At 42.7% G+C, this 20,200-nt stretch overlaps 5 protein-coding genes across 13 annotated transcripts in view; 3 read left to right on the top strand and 2 right to left on the bottom strand.

The window, feature by feature from the left end:
* Positions 1-20,200, bottom strand: part of LOC115735585 (DNA repair protein REV1) — an 870,695-nt gene that overhangs the window by 42,697 nt on the left and 807,798 nt on the right. The gene's annotated exons all lie outside the window — the stretch shown is intronic.
* On the top strand, positions 942-5,085 carry LOC115735933 (transcription termination factor MTERF2, chloroplastic). The gene is made up of 6 exons (XM_030667384.2): positions 942-1,775; positions 2,157-2,565; positions 2,921-3,136; positions 3,359-3,466; positions 4,162-4,436; positions 4,630-5,085. Exons 1-6 carry the CDS (start codon positions 1,063-1,065, stop codon positions 4,979-4,981), a joined length of 2,073 nt encoding a protein of 690 aa, XP_030523244.1. The 5' UTR covers positions 942-1,062; the 3' UTR covers positions 4,982-5,085.
* On the top strand, positions 5,371-7,188 carry LOC115735936 (protein NONRESPONDING TO OXYLIPINS 2, mitochondrial). 4 transcript variants are annotated; one of them, XM_030667394.2, is made up of 3 exons: positions 5,371-5,667; positions 5,824-5,942; positions 7,017-7,188. In XM_030667394.2, exons 1-3 carry the CDS (start codon positions 5,522-5,524, stop codon positions 7,034-7,036), a joined length of 285 nt encoding a protein of 94 aa, XP_030523254.1. In that variant the 5' UTR covers positions 5,371-5,521; the 3' UTR covers positions 7,037-7,188. The 4 variants fall into 4 exon arrangements, with proteins under 4 accessions (XP_030523254.1, XP_030523253.1, XP_030523252.1 ...); XM_030667393.2 differs by lacking the exon at positions 7,017-7,188 and adding an exon at positions 6,345-6,452; XM_030667392.2 differs by having other exon boundaries at positions 5,376-5,667; positions 5,818-5,942.
* Positions 9,188-13,066, top strand: LOC115735935 (uncharacterized protein At1g01500-like). 4 transcript variants are annotated; one of them, XM_048272949.1, is made up of 4 exons: positions 9,188-9,631; positions 9,963-10,059; positions 10,561-11,375; positions 12,451-13,066. In XM_048272949.1, exons 3-4 carry the CDS (start codon positions 10,665-10,667, stop codon positions 12,682-12,684), a joined length of 945 nt encoding a protein of 314 aa, XP_048128906.1. In that variant the 5' UTR covers positions 9,188-9,631; positions 9,963-10,059; positions 10,561-10,664; the 3' UTR covers positions 12,685-13,066. The 4 variants fall into 4 exon arrangements, with proteins under 4 accessions (XP_048128906.1, XP_030523247.1, XP_030523250.1 ...); XM_030667387.2 differs by lacking the exon at positions 9,963-10,059; XM_030667390.2 differs by lacking the exons at positions 9,188-9,631; positions 9,963-10,059 and adding an exon at positions 9,727-9,830.
* Positions 13,278-16,119, bottom strand: LOC115735934 (BTB/POZ domain-containing protein At1g63850-like). Of its 2 annotated transcripts, none has more exons than XM_030667385.2 (2): positions 14,871-16,118; positions 13,278-13,758 (listed from the first exon to the last, which is right to left on the bottom strand). In XM_030667385.2, exons 1-2 carry the CDS (start codon positions 16,059-16,061, stop codon positions 13,480-13,482), a joined length of 1,470 nt encoding a protein of 489 aa, XP_030523245.1. In that variant the 5' UTR covers positions 16,062-16,118; the 3' UTR covers positions 13,278-13,479. The 2 variants fall into 2 exon arrangements, with proteins under 2 accessions (XP_030523245.1, XP_048128889.1); XM_048272932.1 differs by lacking the exon at positions 13,278-13,758 and adding an exon at positions 13,781-14,785 and having other exon boundaries at positions 14,871-16,119.

Below are 20,200 nucleotides of genomic sequence, written 5' to 3'. Positions count from 1 at the left end.
TGACCATGTTGGAGGAACCTAACCGATACACTTGGACAAGGCGGTAAGTGCAAATTCCCTGAGATTATTCAAGTCCGATAAACCTGAATAGTTCATTAGCCGTCGAAAAGTCGGGTATCTCTATACATAAGTAAGCGTTGATTCCTTTTGGAGTACTCGGATGGCCAAGAGAAATACATATACTGTGCCGGACCTCTATTCGGGCTTTAAATTGCTGTACAGGTCCATCCACAAGTAGAAATTACTTTTCATATCCCTTGGGTTGGACTCGGTCCAACTGGATCGGTTGGCGCTTTCCGACTCGAGGGTGCATTTGTTTTACTGAAAATTTAAAGACGAAGGAAAATAATTTACATGTTCTTCATCTATTTGAAGGTTTAGGGGAAAAGATTTTCATTTTAGTAGAAAGGAAAATTGTTTTGGCCCAATCTAAACTTGCTGTTAACAGCCAATGAAGAATATTTTTTGTAGATTGATTAGTTTTTCATGGTCCAAACACCGACAAATTAATAAAAAAAATTTTGAAAGTAGTTTTCCTCCGGACTGAAAATGTCTTTGCTCGCACCTGTCTCTTATAATTAAGGGAAAATGACACTTTGATCCTTAAACTTTGATTCCGATGTGTAATGTGATTTATGAACTTTCAATTTGTTCAATTTAGTCTGTGAACTTTTGGAATAAGAAAATATCCAATGCCGTCCCTAAACTTGAATTAATGAAAGGATTACTTTGAATATCTTCATATAACCTAGGGACTAAGTTGTACATTTTACAAATGTTTAGGAATTATATTGATCAAATTAAAAATTTAAAGACCGCATTGGATATTGGGTTAAAGTTCAATGATCATATTAATCAAATTAAAAATTCAGAGATCACATTTTATATTGAGTCAAAATTGAGGAATCATTTATATGATTATCTCTATAATCACATGGATGGGCGGGCCTGAACGGGCGGAATGGGCCGCCACCGCCGGGGCGTGATCAGCAAAACGACGGGCTCGCTTCTTCTTCCTCGTCTTTCTTCGTTTTCCAAACTTTATCTGCTCCAAAGACGAAAATGAACCTGCATTTCAGTTTACGCTCGACACTCCCTCCGAGCCATTGTCGAAACATGCTTCTTCCACTTCCATGTCCCTCCGATTCCACCACCTCCTTACGCTTCTTCTCCTGTCTCCACCACTCCCCCGAGAACGTCTCCTCGTCCTCCGCCGCGGCAGCCGCCGGCGGGAAGAGCTCGCCGGACCCCCACTTTCTCCGCACTCACAACTTCAAGTCGACCTCCCTACTCCTCGGCTCTGCCCAAACGGTAGAACCATCCCCAATCCCAAACTCAAACCACCTCGACATCCCGCCTCAAGACCAAATCAAGATCTTAGAGACTTCTCTCTCCGCCAAACGAACGCCTCAGTTCCCCGGCTCCATCTACGTCCGGTCTCCGAGCGACGCAGACGGCGCTTCTCCGCGGCCGCCTCTGCGAACTCTCTTTCGTGACGGAACCAACGGTGGTGGCGATGTCGGTGACGAGGAGATGATAGTGCGTGCGGTCGAGATTCGGAGGAAGGTGACTGCTGAAATTCTCAAGGGAGCGATGCGGAAGGGCAAGTTCGGGATCACTTACACTGACAATCTGGTGGAGAGGGTGCCGGCATTCATCGATTACGTTATGATTGAGGCTGCCGCGATGAAGCGGTCGCCGGAGTTTATGGAGTCTTCGTTTAATGTTCGCGCGAAGGCTGTTGTGGAGGACTCTAAGTTTGTGCCACTTATAAGGTTCGAGAGTCGTGCTGGAACTCACCTTTTTCGCTTGTATTGCAGCTATTGCTTCCGTGCCTTCTGTGCTTGATCGTGTGTTGTTACGTGCTTCGTCATGTGATAATCTTAAGATGTTTTGGCATGATGTAAGGAAGGCATTGTGTTTTGTTAAAGGATTGTCAGAGAAATTTTCATGTCGTTTTTAGGTTATTTTCGAGTTAATTTTGTAGTAGCTAATAATCCTCGCCTTGAATGCAAGTATATTTAATTGCTCCCTGCATCCTTGTGATTTCTCTTCCTTAGATGTTATAAAGAAGGTCTGTCCCTTTAATGATGTCGTCGGGAGATATGTGAATAGGAGATTACCGCTTCTGATGTTTGATATTGCTGATCACATAGGTGGTTGAAACACAACTCTCTGTCATACCCGCAGATAGGGAAGCTAATATGTATGTCAAGGGGAAATCTTGAGTCAATAAGACGATTTGCTGAGTGGTTGAAGTCCATTAATGTTAAGGGAAGATTTATCGCAGTTGCTCTCATGAAGGCAGGAGATAATATACTGGAGCGAGGGAATGATGAACTGGATGAGATCGTACAGTATTTAGAGGACAACGGGGTCAGAAGGGAATGGATAGGCTGTGTCATGAGCTGGTCCCCTCAGCTGTTGTCTTACAGCATGGAAGAAGTGAAATCTCGAGTAGCCTTCTACTTGGATATGGGAATGAATGAGAAGGATTTCGGCACGATGGTTTTTGACTATCCCAAGGCACTGGGCTACTTTGCGATGGAAGAGATGAATCAAAAGGTATGTGGCCTATGCACTTATTTTGACATAGATTGATGCAAATTGGCTTCATATAGAGGCCGAGAAACTATGTAACACATGAATTTTTAATCTGGGCAAGGAAGTAAACTAAGTTTACAGCTTAGGGAATCTTGGAACTCTTTCTTGGACATTGTGTCTGTACTTTTCCTGTGCCAAACCTCCCAGTTGCTGGATTGTTGTATGTCATAATCGAGTCACCAATTTAGCAACCTGAGCAGGCTTCCGTGCTGGATCTGGACTACGGTAGAATTAAGTTGCCTGACACTGCAGCAAACACTGTATCAAGTAACGTGCGATATTATAATTGGTTTAGTGGTCATTCATATTTGTGCAGGTGCATTATTTGAAAGAGTTTGGTCTCAATATTGAAGAGGTTGGCAAATTACTAGCCTTTAAGCCTCAACTGATGGGTTGCAGCATCGATGACCGATGGAAGCCTTTGGTCAAGTATTTGTACTACCTTGGAATATCCCGCGATGGTATGAGGAGGATGCTCATTGTTAAGCCAATGATATTCTGTGTTGATTTGGAGAAAGTTATTGCACCAAAGGTTTGCCTCTGCATGTTAGCCTTCTTTATGTGAACTGCAATCCATCGTGTCCATGGAATTTTGATCTTCAATAAGTTGTCTTGATTTATTTTGTGAATCATTAAACTCTGAACTGTCTGCTTGTACTGGCTAATGGGAACTTTTGGTTGCTACGGTGTTCTCATTCCTCTTTAATTGCCATAAATGAGATTGTAAAATTAACAAATTCTTTTTGTTATGAAGGTGCGTTTTTTCCGGGATATAGGCATAAGAGATGATGCTATTGGCAAGATGCTGGTTAAGTTTCCACCATTACTGACGTACAGTCTGTACAAGAAAATCAGACCGGTGGTTTGTACAGTCCCCTCATCCATCACTTCTTTTTGTTCTTTACCTGTTTTTCTTTTCTAAATGAGTTTATGCAAAGATGTTATGCTATACATCCATCGAGGTACTTAATTTTACCTGTTTGATGCAACATCTTTCCTGGTTTGTGAAGGGGTGCTGCAGTATGAGTAATAGATGGGCACGGTTGCCTTTATGGTCTCTAATCTGGTGGTTGCATTTTCAACAGCATGGCCAACTGTAAAGGCCTCGTTACACTTTGTAGGTTGTGCAACTGAATTCGTATGAAATTCTCAGATTTTACCCTGAATGATAGCAAGGCCAAGAGTACTGCAGGAATGATCTAATCATTCTAATTCTGCACCCAAAAAGAGCATTTCAATTGTTGTTGCACCTTTGGGCAGGTCGAAATGGAAATGTTTAATAAGTGGGATGATATTGAAGTTCTCATGTTCAATTGACTGTGTATTGGTTCTATTCACAGAGCTCATGATATTTCCCCCATTTTTCCACACCATTCTTTCTAAAAAAATCCTCATAAAAATATCTTTTTGATGATATATTGTCTTATTAATTGATTGGACAGATTTTTTATTTAGATTCCACTATTTTTACAAAATTGCCGGTATGACTCTTGTGATGACAACTATCTGAAGGCTCTGATAATTATCTATTGACACAAAACTTTAATTGTTATGCAGGTTATTTTCCTAATGACTAAAGCTGGAGTTACTGAGAAAAATATTGCTAAAGTAATAGCTCTTGGACCCGAGCTTTTGGGGTGCAGCATAGCAAACAAGCTCGAGATCAGTTTAAAGTATTTCTTATCACTTGGCATCAGAGTTCGACAGTTGGGTGAGATGATCGCTGATTTCCCCATGCTTCTCAGATATAATGTAGATATCCTTCGTCCGAAATATCGTTACTTGAGAAGAACTATGGTGCGCCCTTTGGAGGATCTTATTGAGTTTCCGAGGTGAGCTGCATCATCTGAAGCTCTGATATGATTTATGTGGTTATTCTTTGGTTACATTAAAACTACAGCGAGCATCTAATTTACGTGAGAGATCTCCATTCGCAACCCCGAGTACTTGTGTTCTCCCTGATATCATTCTGGATAACCTTAATATGAGTCAGTGCCTCCTGACTGTCTACAAACTTTTATGCAGGTTTTTCAGCTATTCCCTTGACGGTCGCATTATTCCTAGGCACGTTGTTCTGGTGGAAAATAGGATTAACATGAAGCTACGCTACATGTTAGCCAGCACTGACGAGGAGTTTGAGCAGAGGGTTAAGGATGCAGTTGAAAGACGGCGCAATTTCGAGTCCAGGGTTCCAAGTGAGAATCTCTTGAGCCCTCTTATGGCAGATGGGTGGTTAGAGAGGACTGCGGCGGGTTCTACTCAAACTGAGATTACATACTCAAATGCTCAAGAATCTCAACCATTAGATTGTTCAGATGTTGTCGACAGCTCTAGCATTGATGAGCATCGTTTGAGTTCAGTATTACATCGAAACTAAGATATCTGTTCCCATAGATGATAATCCTGATGTACATGATGCAGATTAGTGTTTTTACTTTGTACAGAGTTTTATCATAAGCGCAAGGTTGGTTATGGAGAGTACCTATCGTAGTACAGTACTAATTCTGGCCTAACATTAAATTAGGGAAGTAATGCATATTGGAGAGTTCCGTCTGGGGAGTGGGAAGTTGGGAACTTCGTTCCTAGTTAGAATTTTGAACTATCAATTACCGTACGCTATCTTCTTCTTCTTTTTTACCAGCATGCGACGTTACTAAGTTGAAAGTTTTTTCGCTTGGTTCATGATAATAGCGTCTTTATTGTTTCCAGAGTCTGTAATTTAAACAACTTTGCCCCATAAATCTATGCAAGCTCAAATTAACTTCATCCCTCTTTCCGACCGAACGAGACGACCTGCGTTCCTTCAAAACGACATAGTTCGTTTAGGGTTTAAGGTGTCTCTGTCTCCTCCGTCCTAAAACCCAATGACTCGTGCTACTGTTTTCGAGGGGCAGGCTCATGCACTGTAAAATCAGAAATGGCTTCCTTCTGCAGACAAGCGCTGACGATGAGTTCGAGGTCAATTACCTCCAAATCCAGGTCCTCGCTCCAGAAGTCCCTAGACGAGCGGCGTATCTCAGCTCTTCTCTGCTCAACGTCAAGATCCACGCCCCGCCCTTCCAGGTAGTCGCCTTTCGTCTATTTTTCCGAACGTGAACGCTTCTTCATTTTGAATTCCGCTGCAATTATAGTTGTTGATGTGCAAATTACGATTTTTTGTTCTTGTCGTATTGTCGATTCTTGCTCACCCTTTGTCTCGTTGTTTTTATTTGGTTCTAGGGTGCTTTCGGTTTTGGGCAGTGTGGAGTCGCTAATGCCTCTCCACAGTGCCATCGCCTCGGCTCGGCTTAAGTCGAACATCGCCTTCGATACTCGTTGTTGGAGCTGGCTTTCTCAGGGTATGCATTCTCCTGTTCCCTCTGTGAAACTCATTTCTTTTTTCAGGAAAAATCCAGTCTTTGTGTACAATTGATGTTCTTGAATTTGCTTGTTAGTTCATGTTGTCAGTCTCCGACAAAGCAGTGATCTTTAGTTTGGTTTCTGCGTCTGGTGGTAATAAGCTTTGGTTTGCAGCTTTGGGCGAATGTTTTCGTGTTTAGGAGGGAGATTTACTTTACCGTGTATGGCATATTTGAGGTTCTAGGAATGGCTGAACACAGTCCTGGTGGGATTTCACTTTTTAATGGGTGCATTCTACGGGATTTAATACTTTGTTTCTCAACTGATATCGTGTAACTTCGTTGGCCTTGAAGTTTGTCTCGCACGATGCTTACACTCGCTTGTTTAACTGGTTCATATAGGAATGGCAGTACCATTGTGACAGAGCGTTACCTGGTTTACACAAGGCGATCGAATGCATGAGATCTTTTCTTTTTTCAATCTGGTTGATTCTAATGCAGTTTACTTAAACTGTAGTGACGAGCTACTTAGCACTAGGCCCCTCTCCTGGTGGTGGAGAGGGGATCTGTTGATCTGTGATCATAATTAGGTTTCTTCTCATAACCATTTGGGATGATAGAGAGTGGAGAACAAGCACAGCCTTGTCTTTTCATAATGATTCTCCAATGATATCGGCTAATCTCGATCATGCGCCTAGGTTATTTAAAAAAAATGATTTTTCAATTATTTGGATGCCTACTCATTGTATTGTTTTGCGAAAATACATGCTTGTGCTGTATCTAAAGTAAATAATGACATATCTATCCCTCGGAGTTGATTATTTGTCCGCTCTGGAGGTGGTGGAAGAACTCCACTAAACTACACAATTCAGAGAGTCTGGAGATGGAGTTTATTCTTGGCCATCATTTAGCCTGCCTAGGAGATGAACCACTTATCCTTGTCTTCTTAAGTTTACCTGTACAATTGACTTGGTTCTCCTTGTCTTGCACTTCATGCTGTTCAAAATCTTTCGTCCTCTTTCTGTTCTTACCGCCACTGATTCTAGTTTATGCTTCTTCTTTGGCGTCTCCTAGACTTTGCAGTTCCTCGGTGACAGGGCAACTTTCTCTTCGAACCGTAGGAGCTCACTCCGAGCTGCTCTCTTTCTACTCATCTTGGTCCCTCAACTCTTTGCCATCTCTTTTCAATTGTGGCCACTGCCCGTTGTAAGTGATTAAGTTATTCTGAGCAACATGTTTTGTTTCTCTACAAGGTCTTCGCCTCCCTTCATTTACAATGGAAGAGAAGATTCTTGCAGCCTCTCTACCTCTCAGGTGATGCTGTTTGTCCTGAGGTTTGCGGCTAGTTTCATGCTGAATGATTTAACTGAGTCGCTGGTCAGGATGCTCTTATGGCCTACGTATCTACGATATGTCACGAAAGGAGAGCTCGGGATAATTACTATTCATCTTGTGGCAATTCTACCAATTTTGACCTTTAAGTTCTAATGACCATTAGGAGCTCAAGCCGCTGGTTTAAGAGGACGAGCATTTAAAGGCCCTTGCCTTGATAAAATTGGAATGGTGGTCTGGTCGCTTTGCTTGCAGAAGATGACTTCGTCTGTTGTGTATGATTCTGAATGCATGATTTGCGTTCGCCAGAAAACGATTGTGAAGGCCAATGCCCGTGAAGAATTTATGAGAAGAGAAATGTCGGTGGCTGGGGAAAATTGTCTAAAACGCTTTAAACTTCTTAATTTTGTCAATTGAGTCCTAAAACTTTCAAATTTTATAAATGGAGTTCATCGGGTCAATTTTTATCGAAAATTGCTGACGTGAACGCCGGTCGTCTTACGTAGCATGATCAGCATAGATGTGGGTAATCTTTAATATTTTTAATAATATTTTTTTTATTTTCTTTATTTTCTTTGTTTTTCTTTTACCGATCACCCTCTCCTAGTTTGGGTAATAGCGTCAAGCCCTAGCCTAGTCTTGGTGAAGGTGGCACAGCCCTCGTTGATGAATAGGCAAAAGTGTCGGCCCTTGCCTAGATCTGGGTGAGGGCTCGACGCCCTTGCCCAAACTAAGTAAAGATTGCCAGTTAGAGATGTAAAAAGGAAATGAAAAGAAAAAAAAAAGAAAAATATGATTAAAAGTTATCTACGTTGGTACGGCAATGTCGCAGGAGGATTGCTGTTTACAGTTAAAACTAGCTGAATGGGTCCAATTGACAAAACATAAAAAGATTTAAAATTTAATTGATAGAATTAAAAAAATTTAGGACTATTTAGGATTTTTTTTGGACACCTCGTCCGCTACGAAGGGCCATGCAAGAGCACGTGAAGGGTCGGCGTATCCGCAGGCCTGGAAGACCCCGATTCCCGAAAAGCATCCAATTGAACCCACCAATTTTGCAATCCCGATCCACACGTCTCCTCTACGCCCTTCCTGCTGCGGACCACCAATTTTTTCTCTTCTCATCTTGTGCCTCCGAATATGGCACGCGAGGAAAGAAAAGGGCACATTGGTAAACTGCATATCCAGCTTATTTCGCCACGGGAATCGATTCCCTGTTCGTAGATAAACGATTGTTGTCGGCTGCTCATCAATTGAGCACGCCTAGGATTTGTTGAACGACCTTCGACGTGGTTAATCCCTTTGATATTGCTAGATAAAATGGCCGTCCGAGTGTTGAACTATGTCGATTAGTTTGAAAACATTGGATAACTCTGTAATTAGTCATCCAACCTATGAACAAAAGCAACGTATTCAGATCTCTAATCTTTCGAACTGTCCGGATGATGGCCGTGCTCGTTCTCTTCGCCGGATATTTGGGTCTCAATTGTTTATATTCGGGGGGGTTTTGTTAATGCTAAACTTCACAAGCGTAAAACTATCTTATGAGGGCAGATTCTTGTGTTGGGTGCTAATGGGCAACATCGAAGCAAAGGAAAGAGCTTGTGTTATGGGTTTTCACTTCCTGTGGAAACATTAACTTTCGTTGGCTTTTAAAGAAGAAATTCATGAACCTCCTTTAAGAATGTCGTTGGTCGTAATGGAAAAGAGTCACCCTTTTCAGTAAATTTGGATTAAGGGCCTATGGAACAGTGGAGATTATTTTGTCGTTGTTTGGTGTTGTTGGGTGGTGGGTTGTCACTGTTGCCCATCATTTTCAACACATCGGCCTTGTGAAACCCTGTACTACTCCTCGTTCTCGTGGATAAGATCTGCGGAGCATCAGACGCGCAGTGACCCCACAACCCCAATCTAAACGTAGTTAGTGACCATAAACGCGACAATTATATCGCATAAGACTCCCCGCATATAACAAAACGATCCCCCCACCAAATCTGGCAACAAACCCATCATAGGTCTTCATCAATATTAACATATGAGCAAATCGAAGGCTTGATTCCTTCCGTAGTCGGGGAGAAAGCAGTTTTTCACGAAAACCCCAACTTCTCATCCGGAATTCTACGACTTGGGTTGTCCTCGGATTTTGTCGTCCTTCATCGTATCTTCGCGGGGCGTTGATTGATCGAGGGTCGATCAGAAAAGAAAGGGTTGCGGTGTCTTTTTATTTGGGGGTCCTCTTGTTTTTCCTCTTCCTTTCCCCACCCCCCACACAACAGAGGAAGAGGAGGAGGAGTGGATTAAGACCCGTCACTTCGGATTCTGGAAGTCACAAGTGAGAGGCAGAGAGGGCTGAGGTAACGTTGGATAATTGTGTCAAGCTTTGTGGGTTTTTATTAGAGATTTTGATTCTCATGTCTCCCTTGTTTTTGCTGATGTGCCTGTGCGTGGGGGAGAGAGAGAGAGGGAGGGAGAGAGAGAGAAGTGAACTGGTTTTGTCCAATTGTATGACGTGACTCACGCGTCGTTTATTGCTGGCTATTTTGGAATCTGTGGGTAATTATTTCGTATTCATTGTCTTCTCAGTGTGAGACCTAGTGAGCTAGTTTTTGTTTTTCTGTGAAATTTCAGCTGGTTTTTTATTGCTGTAAGATTACGAAACAAAACTCACACACACTCTCCAAGCAGGCAATACAGAGACTTTCGAGACTCCCTACTCTTTTTTCTTTTCTCGGTGGAGCTTGTTGCTGGTTCATTTCATCATCTTTCATAGCCCTTTAGACTGGCAAAACAGCTTTAGCGGGTGCTCGTTTTCAGCTGTCCTGTATTGGAGTTCATTCATTTGGGAAGAAAACTATTTAATCTGATTCAGCTGAGAGTATGTTCTGCGTATAATATTGTTTTTTTTTTTCCATGTTTTATATTTTTATCTTTCTCTGTGCCTGGCTTCCCTTTTCTTTGTTTGAACTTTGATGTGGTTATTCGCTCTGCCCTCATGGGTGTGTTGCTTCGACTGAATTCTTTTTCTTTTGGCCGCCTATTGGTTGGACTGAATTCATTTTGAGAAAATGACTGCATTTTAACGCCTCTTTGTCTAACAGCTTATACTTTCTCTAATCCCTTGTTCATGGCTACATAGTAAAGATTGTTCTCTTGTTGGACTCCGTCTTGTGGGGAAAATGCTCATTTATTTGGTGTTATCTCTGTTAGCTAGTGCTTGGTTTTTGGTTTCTGCTTTTATGGTTTCTGATGCCCGCTTGTGCTGAATGAACGTTATTCTTTGCAGGAATTCTGTGCTAAGTATTACTCATATGGGTTTCTTGAAGTCACGAGCAAGGTGGAAGGATTTGAGGAAGGCAGAAGAGGAGAGAGATTAACTATTTGCGAGCCATGGATAATTCACATGAGACATTAAATGGACATGGACCGACTGGTAATGGTCATATGACCCCTGTGAGGCACACTCTGTATCAACCCAGTATAAATCTAGCATTATCTTGGTTAGATATAAAAGTCTTTTATGTCCGCATTAGCAAATGTGAGGTTGATGATTTGACACCTGAAAACCTCACTCTTAACCATATCCCTCTGAACCGCGACACACTGTTAGAAGTTAATGGTGTCAGAACTGGGATTTATTCTGATGGAGTTTCGACCATTCTTAGAAGGGATCGGTTGGATAAGAAGTCTGAAGAAGTTATATTTGTGAGCACTGATAGCACGAGGATGACGAACAGTGTGAAGTTTGAGGTTTTTGACAGGGATGCTCTGGTGTTGTCTGGGGTTCTAGAATTGTGTAGCACAAATGGGTTTATCCAAGAACCGAGAAACTTTGTCCATGGATGGAGCTTGACTTGTGAGACAGATATAACAGTAAGCAGTGGCTTCTTCCGAGGAAGACAGCCCATGGGTCCAAACTCAAGTTCACCCACAATTGAAGTTTATGTAGCAGGGTCGTTCTCAGGCACACCCATCATATTGACTAATACTTTGCAGATTAGTTCCCGCAAGAAGCACTGCAGGAATGGGATGCTAGATACGATTCCAGAGTATGAGTCAACCGAGTCTCAGATAGATGTTGCTTCTGCGCTTCCTTTGCAGGTAGTTATTGCGAACACGTTGCAAACTGCTTACTGTTGATGCTGATCAAATATCAGACGGCTCTGGTTTTTGGCACATGTCCACTATTTAATGCGAGCACAACAGAAATCCCTTCTTCTTCCCTGCTTATCAATGTAGGATTAGCACCCTGAAAAGAAAGAAGAAGTACATGGAATTTTTCACCCTGAAATTCTTAAGATAAAAGAATGACAGTTTCACTTTACTTCTACTAGGATTAGAAAAGATCAGTGCTCTCCCCACATTATGATTTCATCGCTTGATATTGACAAATTGATTACCCAATAACACCACTATCTAGTAACAGATGTATGTCACTACAGGTGCTCAAGATCCTGCAGAATATTATCAACTGGCGTATTAATAGTAGGATTTTAGGGATGCCAAGACTAGATGAAAGAGGTCTCGCTGTGTTGTGATTGCTAGCCGATCCTAAGTTTGACTTCAACCATTTTTTATATTTTGTATTAGTTGGCCTGAGACTTAAGATTTTTGAAGGAATTGCAATTCTTATTGTTAACTCTGATCGACCAGGACATTACTTGCCGGAAGCATTTTGATATGACAGCTTTTAATTCATTTAGGGAATCTCTAGCTGCACAGTGGCTCCTTCAGGATCAGGTCACTTAATGAGAGAATACTATGTATGGTTTGTTGCATAGTGATGAATTTGACCTGCTGGAACTAGTCGATCATATAATTTTTTTTTTTTGACTTAGGTGATATGTGATTCCGTCCCTTGTTTTGATGATTTGCTCGGGATATCACTTCTCTTTGAATTTTAGTGAAGGTCGGGTTCCATGTATGATTTGATACTCTGATCCTATAGAATACCGTGAACAGATATGGCAGTTGAGATAATGGCTATGGATCCTTCCCTCTAGTTATTCTCAAAAATCAATCTTTTGCGACATGTGTATTTAAAGTGGCTCATTCACTATTATCCTGCAGAAATCAACTTACCATTTACAATTCATCTGATTTCCCATTGCTTTGCAATACTTCTTGTTTTCTTTTATTTATTTCTCTACCTTTCAATGTCATTATGTCCTTGCAGATGGAGTACCCATACCCGGACCCCAAACCGGAATGCGAGGAATATGACCACCACCTGTACTCAGGTTCAGAATACTTAGAGGGCGAAGATGGGGAGCTCTCATGGTTCAATGCAGGCATGAGGGTGGGCGTTGGGATTGGTCTTAGCGTTTGTCTTGGGGTCGGATTAGGAGTCGGATTGCTCATTCGAACTTATCAAGGAACGGCCCGCACCTTCAGGAGGAGGTTACTTTGAATCCACCTCGGTGCCATACAAGTTGCCATGCAGGAGGATCTCGACTCGTTCTGTTTGCTCCTCGCAATGTCAAGCATCCGCCCTGTCTGCAATTTCGGATATTGAATTGCTCAAGTTGCGTTTCCTGGTTTGACTTGGTTCGCAACATGTTTCTGGAAGAAAAGATGGGTTGCAGCGTCCAACACAGGCTCGCTGCAGTTTCTATCACATAATTTTGTAGAAATGAGTTGACTTGTGTCGCAGACATCTTCTTGATGTATCGCACAGATCCTCTCGATGCATCGATAATCAGATTGTTACTGTGAAAGTTTTAATGTTAGTGTACACGATTGTTACCGTACACGATTTCGAATAATAATCACTTTGGAATGATTTGTCTCTACGACTGAGTCCTATATATTGTATTTACTCTGTTCATTCGAATTTTGCCTTTTTTCCGCCAGATATTGCCCTTGCCGATCACAATCAGAATGTCCTCCCCAAGTGGCCCCAAAATGACCATCCGCAGAAGGAAGACTGACCTCCGACCATTGCCACATCAAAGTAAACCCGGATGTGGCATTCCACTCAGGTTCATCAAACATAAAAAGAGATGAACAGATAAAGCACGAGAAATTGCATTTGATTCCAGCATCAGCTCTGTTTCGTGAAACAAGATGCCAGTCTCGCAATTACTAAGGACATTGAACTCTATGAACGGCATAGCGATATGTACAATCTATATCACATGAACCCATAAGACATTTTGCAGCAATGGCAACAAGATCGGTAAGAATCCGCCCATAGGTATGCACGCTACTGTGGATTCTCCGGAAGTGCGGTTTGACTCGCACGGCGGAACCACGTGTTAAAGGCTGTGACCAAGTGAGGGCAATCGTCAGTACTACGAGTAGAGAAGCTGAGGCACTTTTGCAGCAACAACTGCGCATCAGACATGGGCAGCGTCGAAATTATCGACAAGAATGTTTCCTCCAGATCTGAGTACAGAGACTTTGCACTGCCAAGCGTAGCCAAACCATAGTCCTTGCACACAATTACAACCGGAAGCCAATCTTCTACAAGCTTTGTCCGGATCTGTATTGAAACAAGACCAATTGGCGTAAGATCTAAGCCATGCACACTAGTGCGCCTTCGCCGAAGATGCGCTTATTGCAGCGAAATTCAACTTGATAACAGAGATTTTAAGTCAAAAGTCAATTTGCATATTACCTAACATGCAGAGACATGGTAACAGATGCACGTTTCTCGCTTTTAAGCAGAAAACAAGTACCTGTAGCATCATCTTTTAACTAGAGCTTCCCACTCAGTGAACTAACAAAAACCGGCATCCCTAACCAGCTATTGTCGTTCTCAACTCACATGTAAGAAAATGTTTACAAAAGTTGAGTCCAGTTTGTAGTATGTCATTGTTCTTTGTCACACAGTAGATAAAGAAACAAGGACCTTCAAACAATACTAAAGAAACTCCCCATAGAGGCTCATTCCAATAACCAACCACCAAGCAGGTTATGGTATCTTTTTCAGAAGTTCAGTCAAAATATCCTCACGTTTTAAGAGACAGAGAAGGCTGGGACATGGACACGGGATCGTGCGCAGCGTCCGGCACAATCTTGTTCAGCAACAAATGCCTCGAGACAATCCTTTCGAGATTATGTATCCATCACACGTGCAGTCGGCAATGTTTTTAACACATTGGCCACCCCTCTATCCACTATCAATCCTATGGTTAAGCTTCAACACTCTTGAACAGTAATGAATATCAGATCCTGACTACAGTGGCTACACTCCACCAATAAAAGCCGGATATCAAACAAATAGGTTATGCATCAAGACCTTATAGGACTACCGAACTATCCTCTGCTACCGTAGGAAGACATCAGCGAGCCTAAAAAGCACAACCGAAAGCCACAATCATAACTCATTGCCATCTCAACACACCACCACCATGCATTCGAACAGATTCAGCCAGATTTCAAGGAAAGCCAAAACAGTTTTATGGATCAATCGAAGAATTTCCATGAACCCACTTCCCAGTTGAAGAAGGTAACTTCTTGATGAGCAGAACAAGACAAAGCAATTCGAATCACCATAGTCGTAAGCCCTGATTAAGCACGCTCTTCACAACCCATCGATCATCGTATAAAACAACTGCAAATTCTAGCAATGCAAAATGACATTGGAAATACCTGTCTAGCAGCCAAAATATTCCCCGCAGCAATCGCTTGAGCAAGCTTCAACGTGCATCGCATGATCACAGCCGGGAAGCCTGGTACGAGGTACCTCCCTGAATCGTCCATGGAAGCCTTCTGCAAATCGGCGGTGAAATTTGGCTGCTCACTCCACTCCTTGGCTGCGGCCTCCGCGACCCGCAACTCGATCATCCTCTCCACCAACCACAACAGATGCCTCCCATACGTCGTTGCCTTGTGCAAGTTCAGCCTCTGCATCGCCTCCGTCTCGTCATGATCCTCTCTGAAGTCCGGACTCGAATACTCCTCCAACGACTCCTTCACGACCTTGAGCCACTCCGTGAACGCTCTCTCGAGAACTCTCCGTGCCACGTCACGGTTGGAGATCTCCCTCAGGATCTTCGCGACGAGGGCCTTGGAGGAGGCCGTGTTCGTCTGTTTGTTGAACGCGGTCTGGATTAATCCGAAGAGCATTTCCTCGCAGGAATCCTTGTCTTCCGGCGAAACCCTAGAGAGGAGTTCGCTTGATTCCTCGTCTTTGAGGAACGGGGTAAGGTTCATAACCCTGGATTCTTCCTCCTCGGTCCACGGCACGGCTTCGAGAAACTTAACGCAGGATTTGACGCAGTCCTCGAAGAGCAATTCCAACGCGATGGGGAGGAGATCGAGAGCGGTGGAAGCGGAGGTGATCGCCAAGGAGAAGTCATCTGTGTAGAGGAGGCTGAGGACGGTCACATACGCGTGGACCGGGCCGGAGACGGGGAGGTTGCAGCGGAGGACGTCGGCTGAGGGGGAGGAGGGTTCGCGGTTATGCCACCGGCCGGAGAGGAGGGCGTCGAAATATTGGGAACGGTGGAGGACGGAGGAGTGAAGGTGGATCTGTACGGGATCGGAGTGTTTCGAGTCCAAGTTGGAGGAAGACTCCCCGGCGTCGAGTGGCGAGGTCTGGGGGTTGAGGCTGAGGATGACGTCGGCGGTGGAAGAATCGTTGAAGGACGGAGAGGGCGAGGGGGAGGAGGCGGGCGCAGGAGTGCCGGAGGTGAAGGAGGAGGTGGAGGAGACGCGCCTGATGGCGGAGGGGGAGGCGGGACCGGTGGCGGCGGCCGTGGCGGTGACGGTGGCGGTGGTTGTGGAGGCGGCAGCGGCGGAATTGCGGTGTCGCTTCCTCGTATTGGTGGCTGGCGCCATGTGCGGCCGTCGTGTATGCGAGAGAGTGAATCAAAAGCCGCGATGCTCTTGAAATGACGAAGATAAGAACCTCGCACAAATCAGTGGGCGGGTGGACACGTGGCAAAAAGAGAAAGCGGGGTTTAATTTTTTGTAATAAATTTCTTCTCAACGATATCTTAGGACCCTACTCACAATTCATCTACCTTATCCTTAATTGTCACATAAATATCGAAACAATGGTTTTCTTTTCTTTCTTTTTTTTATGCTTAAATTATCATATTCATTCTTCGACCAAAAAAAAAAAAAAAATTTATCATGTTCATTCGCTAATAAGAGAAGCTCGTTAATGGTGCTATGGATTAGATCAGCGATTAGTGATAATCCTGAGGATAAGACAAGACAGTCCATAAGCATGATGCACGGCCCCCACGATGCAATCTATCTTTAGCTGCTGAATTATTTGGTTGAACACAATTGAAAAAGAGAGGATAAGGTGAGAGCAACAGATATAATAAAGTAGGATAATGTTTCGAGATCCGATCACTGATGTGATAGCAAGTCCGATTAATTTTGTGATTAGCATAGTGTTATGTGCCTAGCCCATGTAATGTTTTCCTTTCGGGCTATTTGGCCCATACACTCGTTCGACTTTGTGTTTGATAATTCCTAAATACCTTCTTGACAATGACATTTCAATCATTCTTGTTATGCGTGCACTATATACTTATATGCGTCGATCTACGGACATTTTGTATCGCGAGTGATGTGAAGAATTATGGTTAAGGGTGTGCAAAGGACCCAAACTGAAAAGGAAATTTCGGATTTTTCTAGGTCGAGTTTTATTTTGATTCGGGTGATAAGTAGAAAATTTGGTAATGTTGATGATTCAGTTCAATTTTGATCATATATATGGGACAGACCTAAGACCTAAAACACGTAAAATGCTAAATATAAAAGGAAATAGGAGCGGGTCTCTTCTCTGCGTGTCACTGTGTTTGCGAAGATCGAGCAAGCCAATCAAGAAGCTCTCAAAATCGGACATCATAGTTCCATCTCATGTATATTCACTTCCTCTCCTCATCGTCTCTTCAATCTCTTCTCACGCATGAAACCACCTTCATCGAAGTGTTATGGGCCTAGCCCATATGGTGTTCTTCTTTTGGGCTATTTGGCCCACATACTCGTTCAACTTCGTATTTGACGAACCTTCGTGGCAACGTCATCCCAGTCATTCTCGTTGTTAGATTGACCTTGTGCGTGCATCACATACGTATACGCGTGAGTTTGTTTTTTTATTTATTAGCGGGAAAACACCGTAAAAAACCCTAAACTATACCCACTTTGACACATTTATCCTAAACTTGTATCCATGCGACACATTTACCTCAAACATATTACTTCAAATTATCTTTTTGTGACACAAAAAGTCCCAAACTTACAAGTAAATGTGTCATGCAGATACAAGTTTGGAGTTTTTAGTATCATAAAAAAAAAATCGAGGTAAATGTGTCATATTGATATAAGTTTGGGGTAAACGTATCACATTGATAAAAGTTTGGGATTTTTTGCGTCACAAATTTTTTTTTAAAATAAATGTGTCGCGGTAGGCATAATTTAAGATTTTTGGTGACTTTTTTCATTTATTATTTTAAGTTAAGTCATTAGTATATTCTTTGGAAAGCACCTACTAAGATGGGGAATTTCCCAATAAAGCGCCCGCTCATCGTTGGCCGTTGAGGACTTTGGCTAAGTCCAATTTTAATTTTCCAGCTCATGCCTTATTTCGTGGCTTTAATTTGAGATGTAGGTCCTAGTATGGTTCTGTCGTTATGGCTAGAAAAGTTTGTATGGACTCTATCCTCGAAAGAATCGATAATGGTGCATCGAGGATTCCAACTTTTAACCTAAGGTTTCATCTATTTCTCGAAAAATGAACGGTATGGAAAGCATAAGAATTGATTACGTGGCCGTCTTTATAAGACTGTGAGAATAACGGCTCGCTTTAGATTAAAAGAATAAAATCGTTATTATGGGATCCACTCTTTCAAGAATTTGCAGCTACGATATCTTGTTATTCTCACAATCGCGGATTGTTATACTAGGAAAGCCGTGGAAAACATCTTCTTAAAAAAAATATTTTAGGAAGATATTTTTCAGGGCTTTGCTTTGAAATAATAAGTCAATGAAAAATATTCTTATTATCGAAAGTAATTTACATTTGAACATTTTCATGGACATTGAAGATATTTTTCGTTTATTCTTTTTCACGAGTGATTATTTTTAGAAGAATATTTTTCGAATTATTTATTTTTCGTGAAATAAACGGAACTTATTAACGATACCAAGGAGGAAAAGGTAAACTTCTAAGCGGATGACGGGTGGAGACTCGCTTTCTGGCCCCTGAAGATAAAAAAAAATACTACTTTATACGAAGGGACCCAAAGTAAAGCCGGGGAAATGATTACAGATAGACGGACCTCTCCATGGGACGCCAACCACGTTCCATGGCATGGATCATGGGCAAAATGCTGGACCAAGTCAAGGACATGTTTGTCCCCTTGAGAATGACTTCCAACACGCTACTAGTGAAAAAAGGAAAAATTTGCTAGGGCCATTATAATATTTAACATTTAGCATTCTCTTAATAACGACGGTGATTGTTTGAGGATTACAATCACCGATAATAACACGTATAAGGTGGGAGTTCGGCACAAAGTGGCTCGTGTGCATAAGGTTACTGACCAACCAACGCGATGAGATCTAATTTTTGATTTGAATTGAGAAGACTACCATTTAGATGGTTGCCCGAGAATTGCAACCATCTTGGCGGTGATTGTGTAGGAGTGGTGCCCACCACGAAAGGATGGCGAGCTAATAGCATACCAAGACTTCGAACACGACCTTTATACGGGTCCGATTTGGAATGGGACGTGAATTGAACGTAGCATACATATATTTTATCAGGGCCCTTGTTCGCATGTCCAGGCTATCTAGGCCTATGCTCAAAATCAAAGTCTTATAAGCGCTCAATAACTCGGTCATCATTTAGTGGAATCACATTTCTATTGATCTAGACTATACAAAAAAAAATATAGAGAAGAATGCTACATTTATCACGACCGATTTACAAAAATGATTGACAAAGTGATGTACTCGTCTTTAAGCAAACTAATTCTGTAGACCAATCTTGATGAATCCGAAAATAATTTCTGAAATAAGGGAAAGACTATATACTCTTTGGTCTTTTCCTTTTGGTGGTAATGATAATCGAGCTGATTCTCCAAAAGGCCGTTTTGTTTTTTAATCGGGTTCTAGTCCCGTGTTGTCAAAAGAGACGTTATCTCGTCCTGGAAGAGAAAAAAAACATGGGATAAAAACAAGAGGAAGGACCGTTATGTTTGTCCCCGTTCGGTTCTGATCCCAGATGCCTCATTGGTTCGGCCGCAGCAAAGCAAAAAGACCTTCTCCGGCTCGTCGGGCCAGTCGCTTCAGCGGCAACCCTCGCTCTCGAACTAATGATTCGCTTGGCAGTTGGGAACTTGCCTCATTAATGCCTCCCTTCTCCAATCTCAATAAATTTCAGCGACTCCCCCTCAAATGCTCGTGAATTTTTTTTTTGAAATTCGCATTCACGCGCGTGCCCTCCTCTGAAAAATCCCATGCACGGACCGACAGTGTCAGCTAACATTACTAGGTAGATATTAGTCCGAGTACCTCCATTCTCTGTCATTCCTTACTAGGTTATTGCATCGTTGGTTTGGTGTCGCCCGTCGGTCGGCTATGCGCCCGTCGGTCGAAACTCGACACGGGCACCAAGTTTATTGGAATTTCTTGTCATTGTTGGATGCTTGAATACGGCAGCGTCGCTCTGGGTGCACGTGCCTTCCTTGTCCTGTTTCGCATGCACGGCATGAAAGCGAATCCGAACCATCCGTTCTGAGGTCCGGTCAGAGGGCAACAATGATTTGAGTTAAGGAAAATGTCCCCATGGGAATTTGGTGCGGTTTCCAAGGACATCGAGCTAGGGGATTACTTCGCAAGTTCGAAAATTAGTTGGCAGGTAAACGTTGGACATTCACTACAAACTGGTCGCGACAAGGGACATTCTTGAAGGGAGGTTTTAATGTCGAGCGTGACTTGCTGGCAAGTTTTGCGCT

This window comes from Rhodamnia argentea, chromosome 11, assembly GCF_020921035.1.
Source record: "Rhodamnia argentea isolate NSW1041297 chromosome 11, ASM2092103v1, whole genome shotgun sequence".
In the NCBI taxonomy this organism is placed as follows: domain Eukaryota; kingdom Viridiplantae; phylum Streptophyta; class Magnoliopsida; order Myrtales; family Myrtaceae; genus Rhodamnia; species Rhodamnia argentea.
This window is presented reverse-complemented; position numbering and strand designations above follow the sequence as displayed.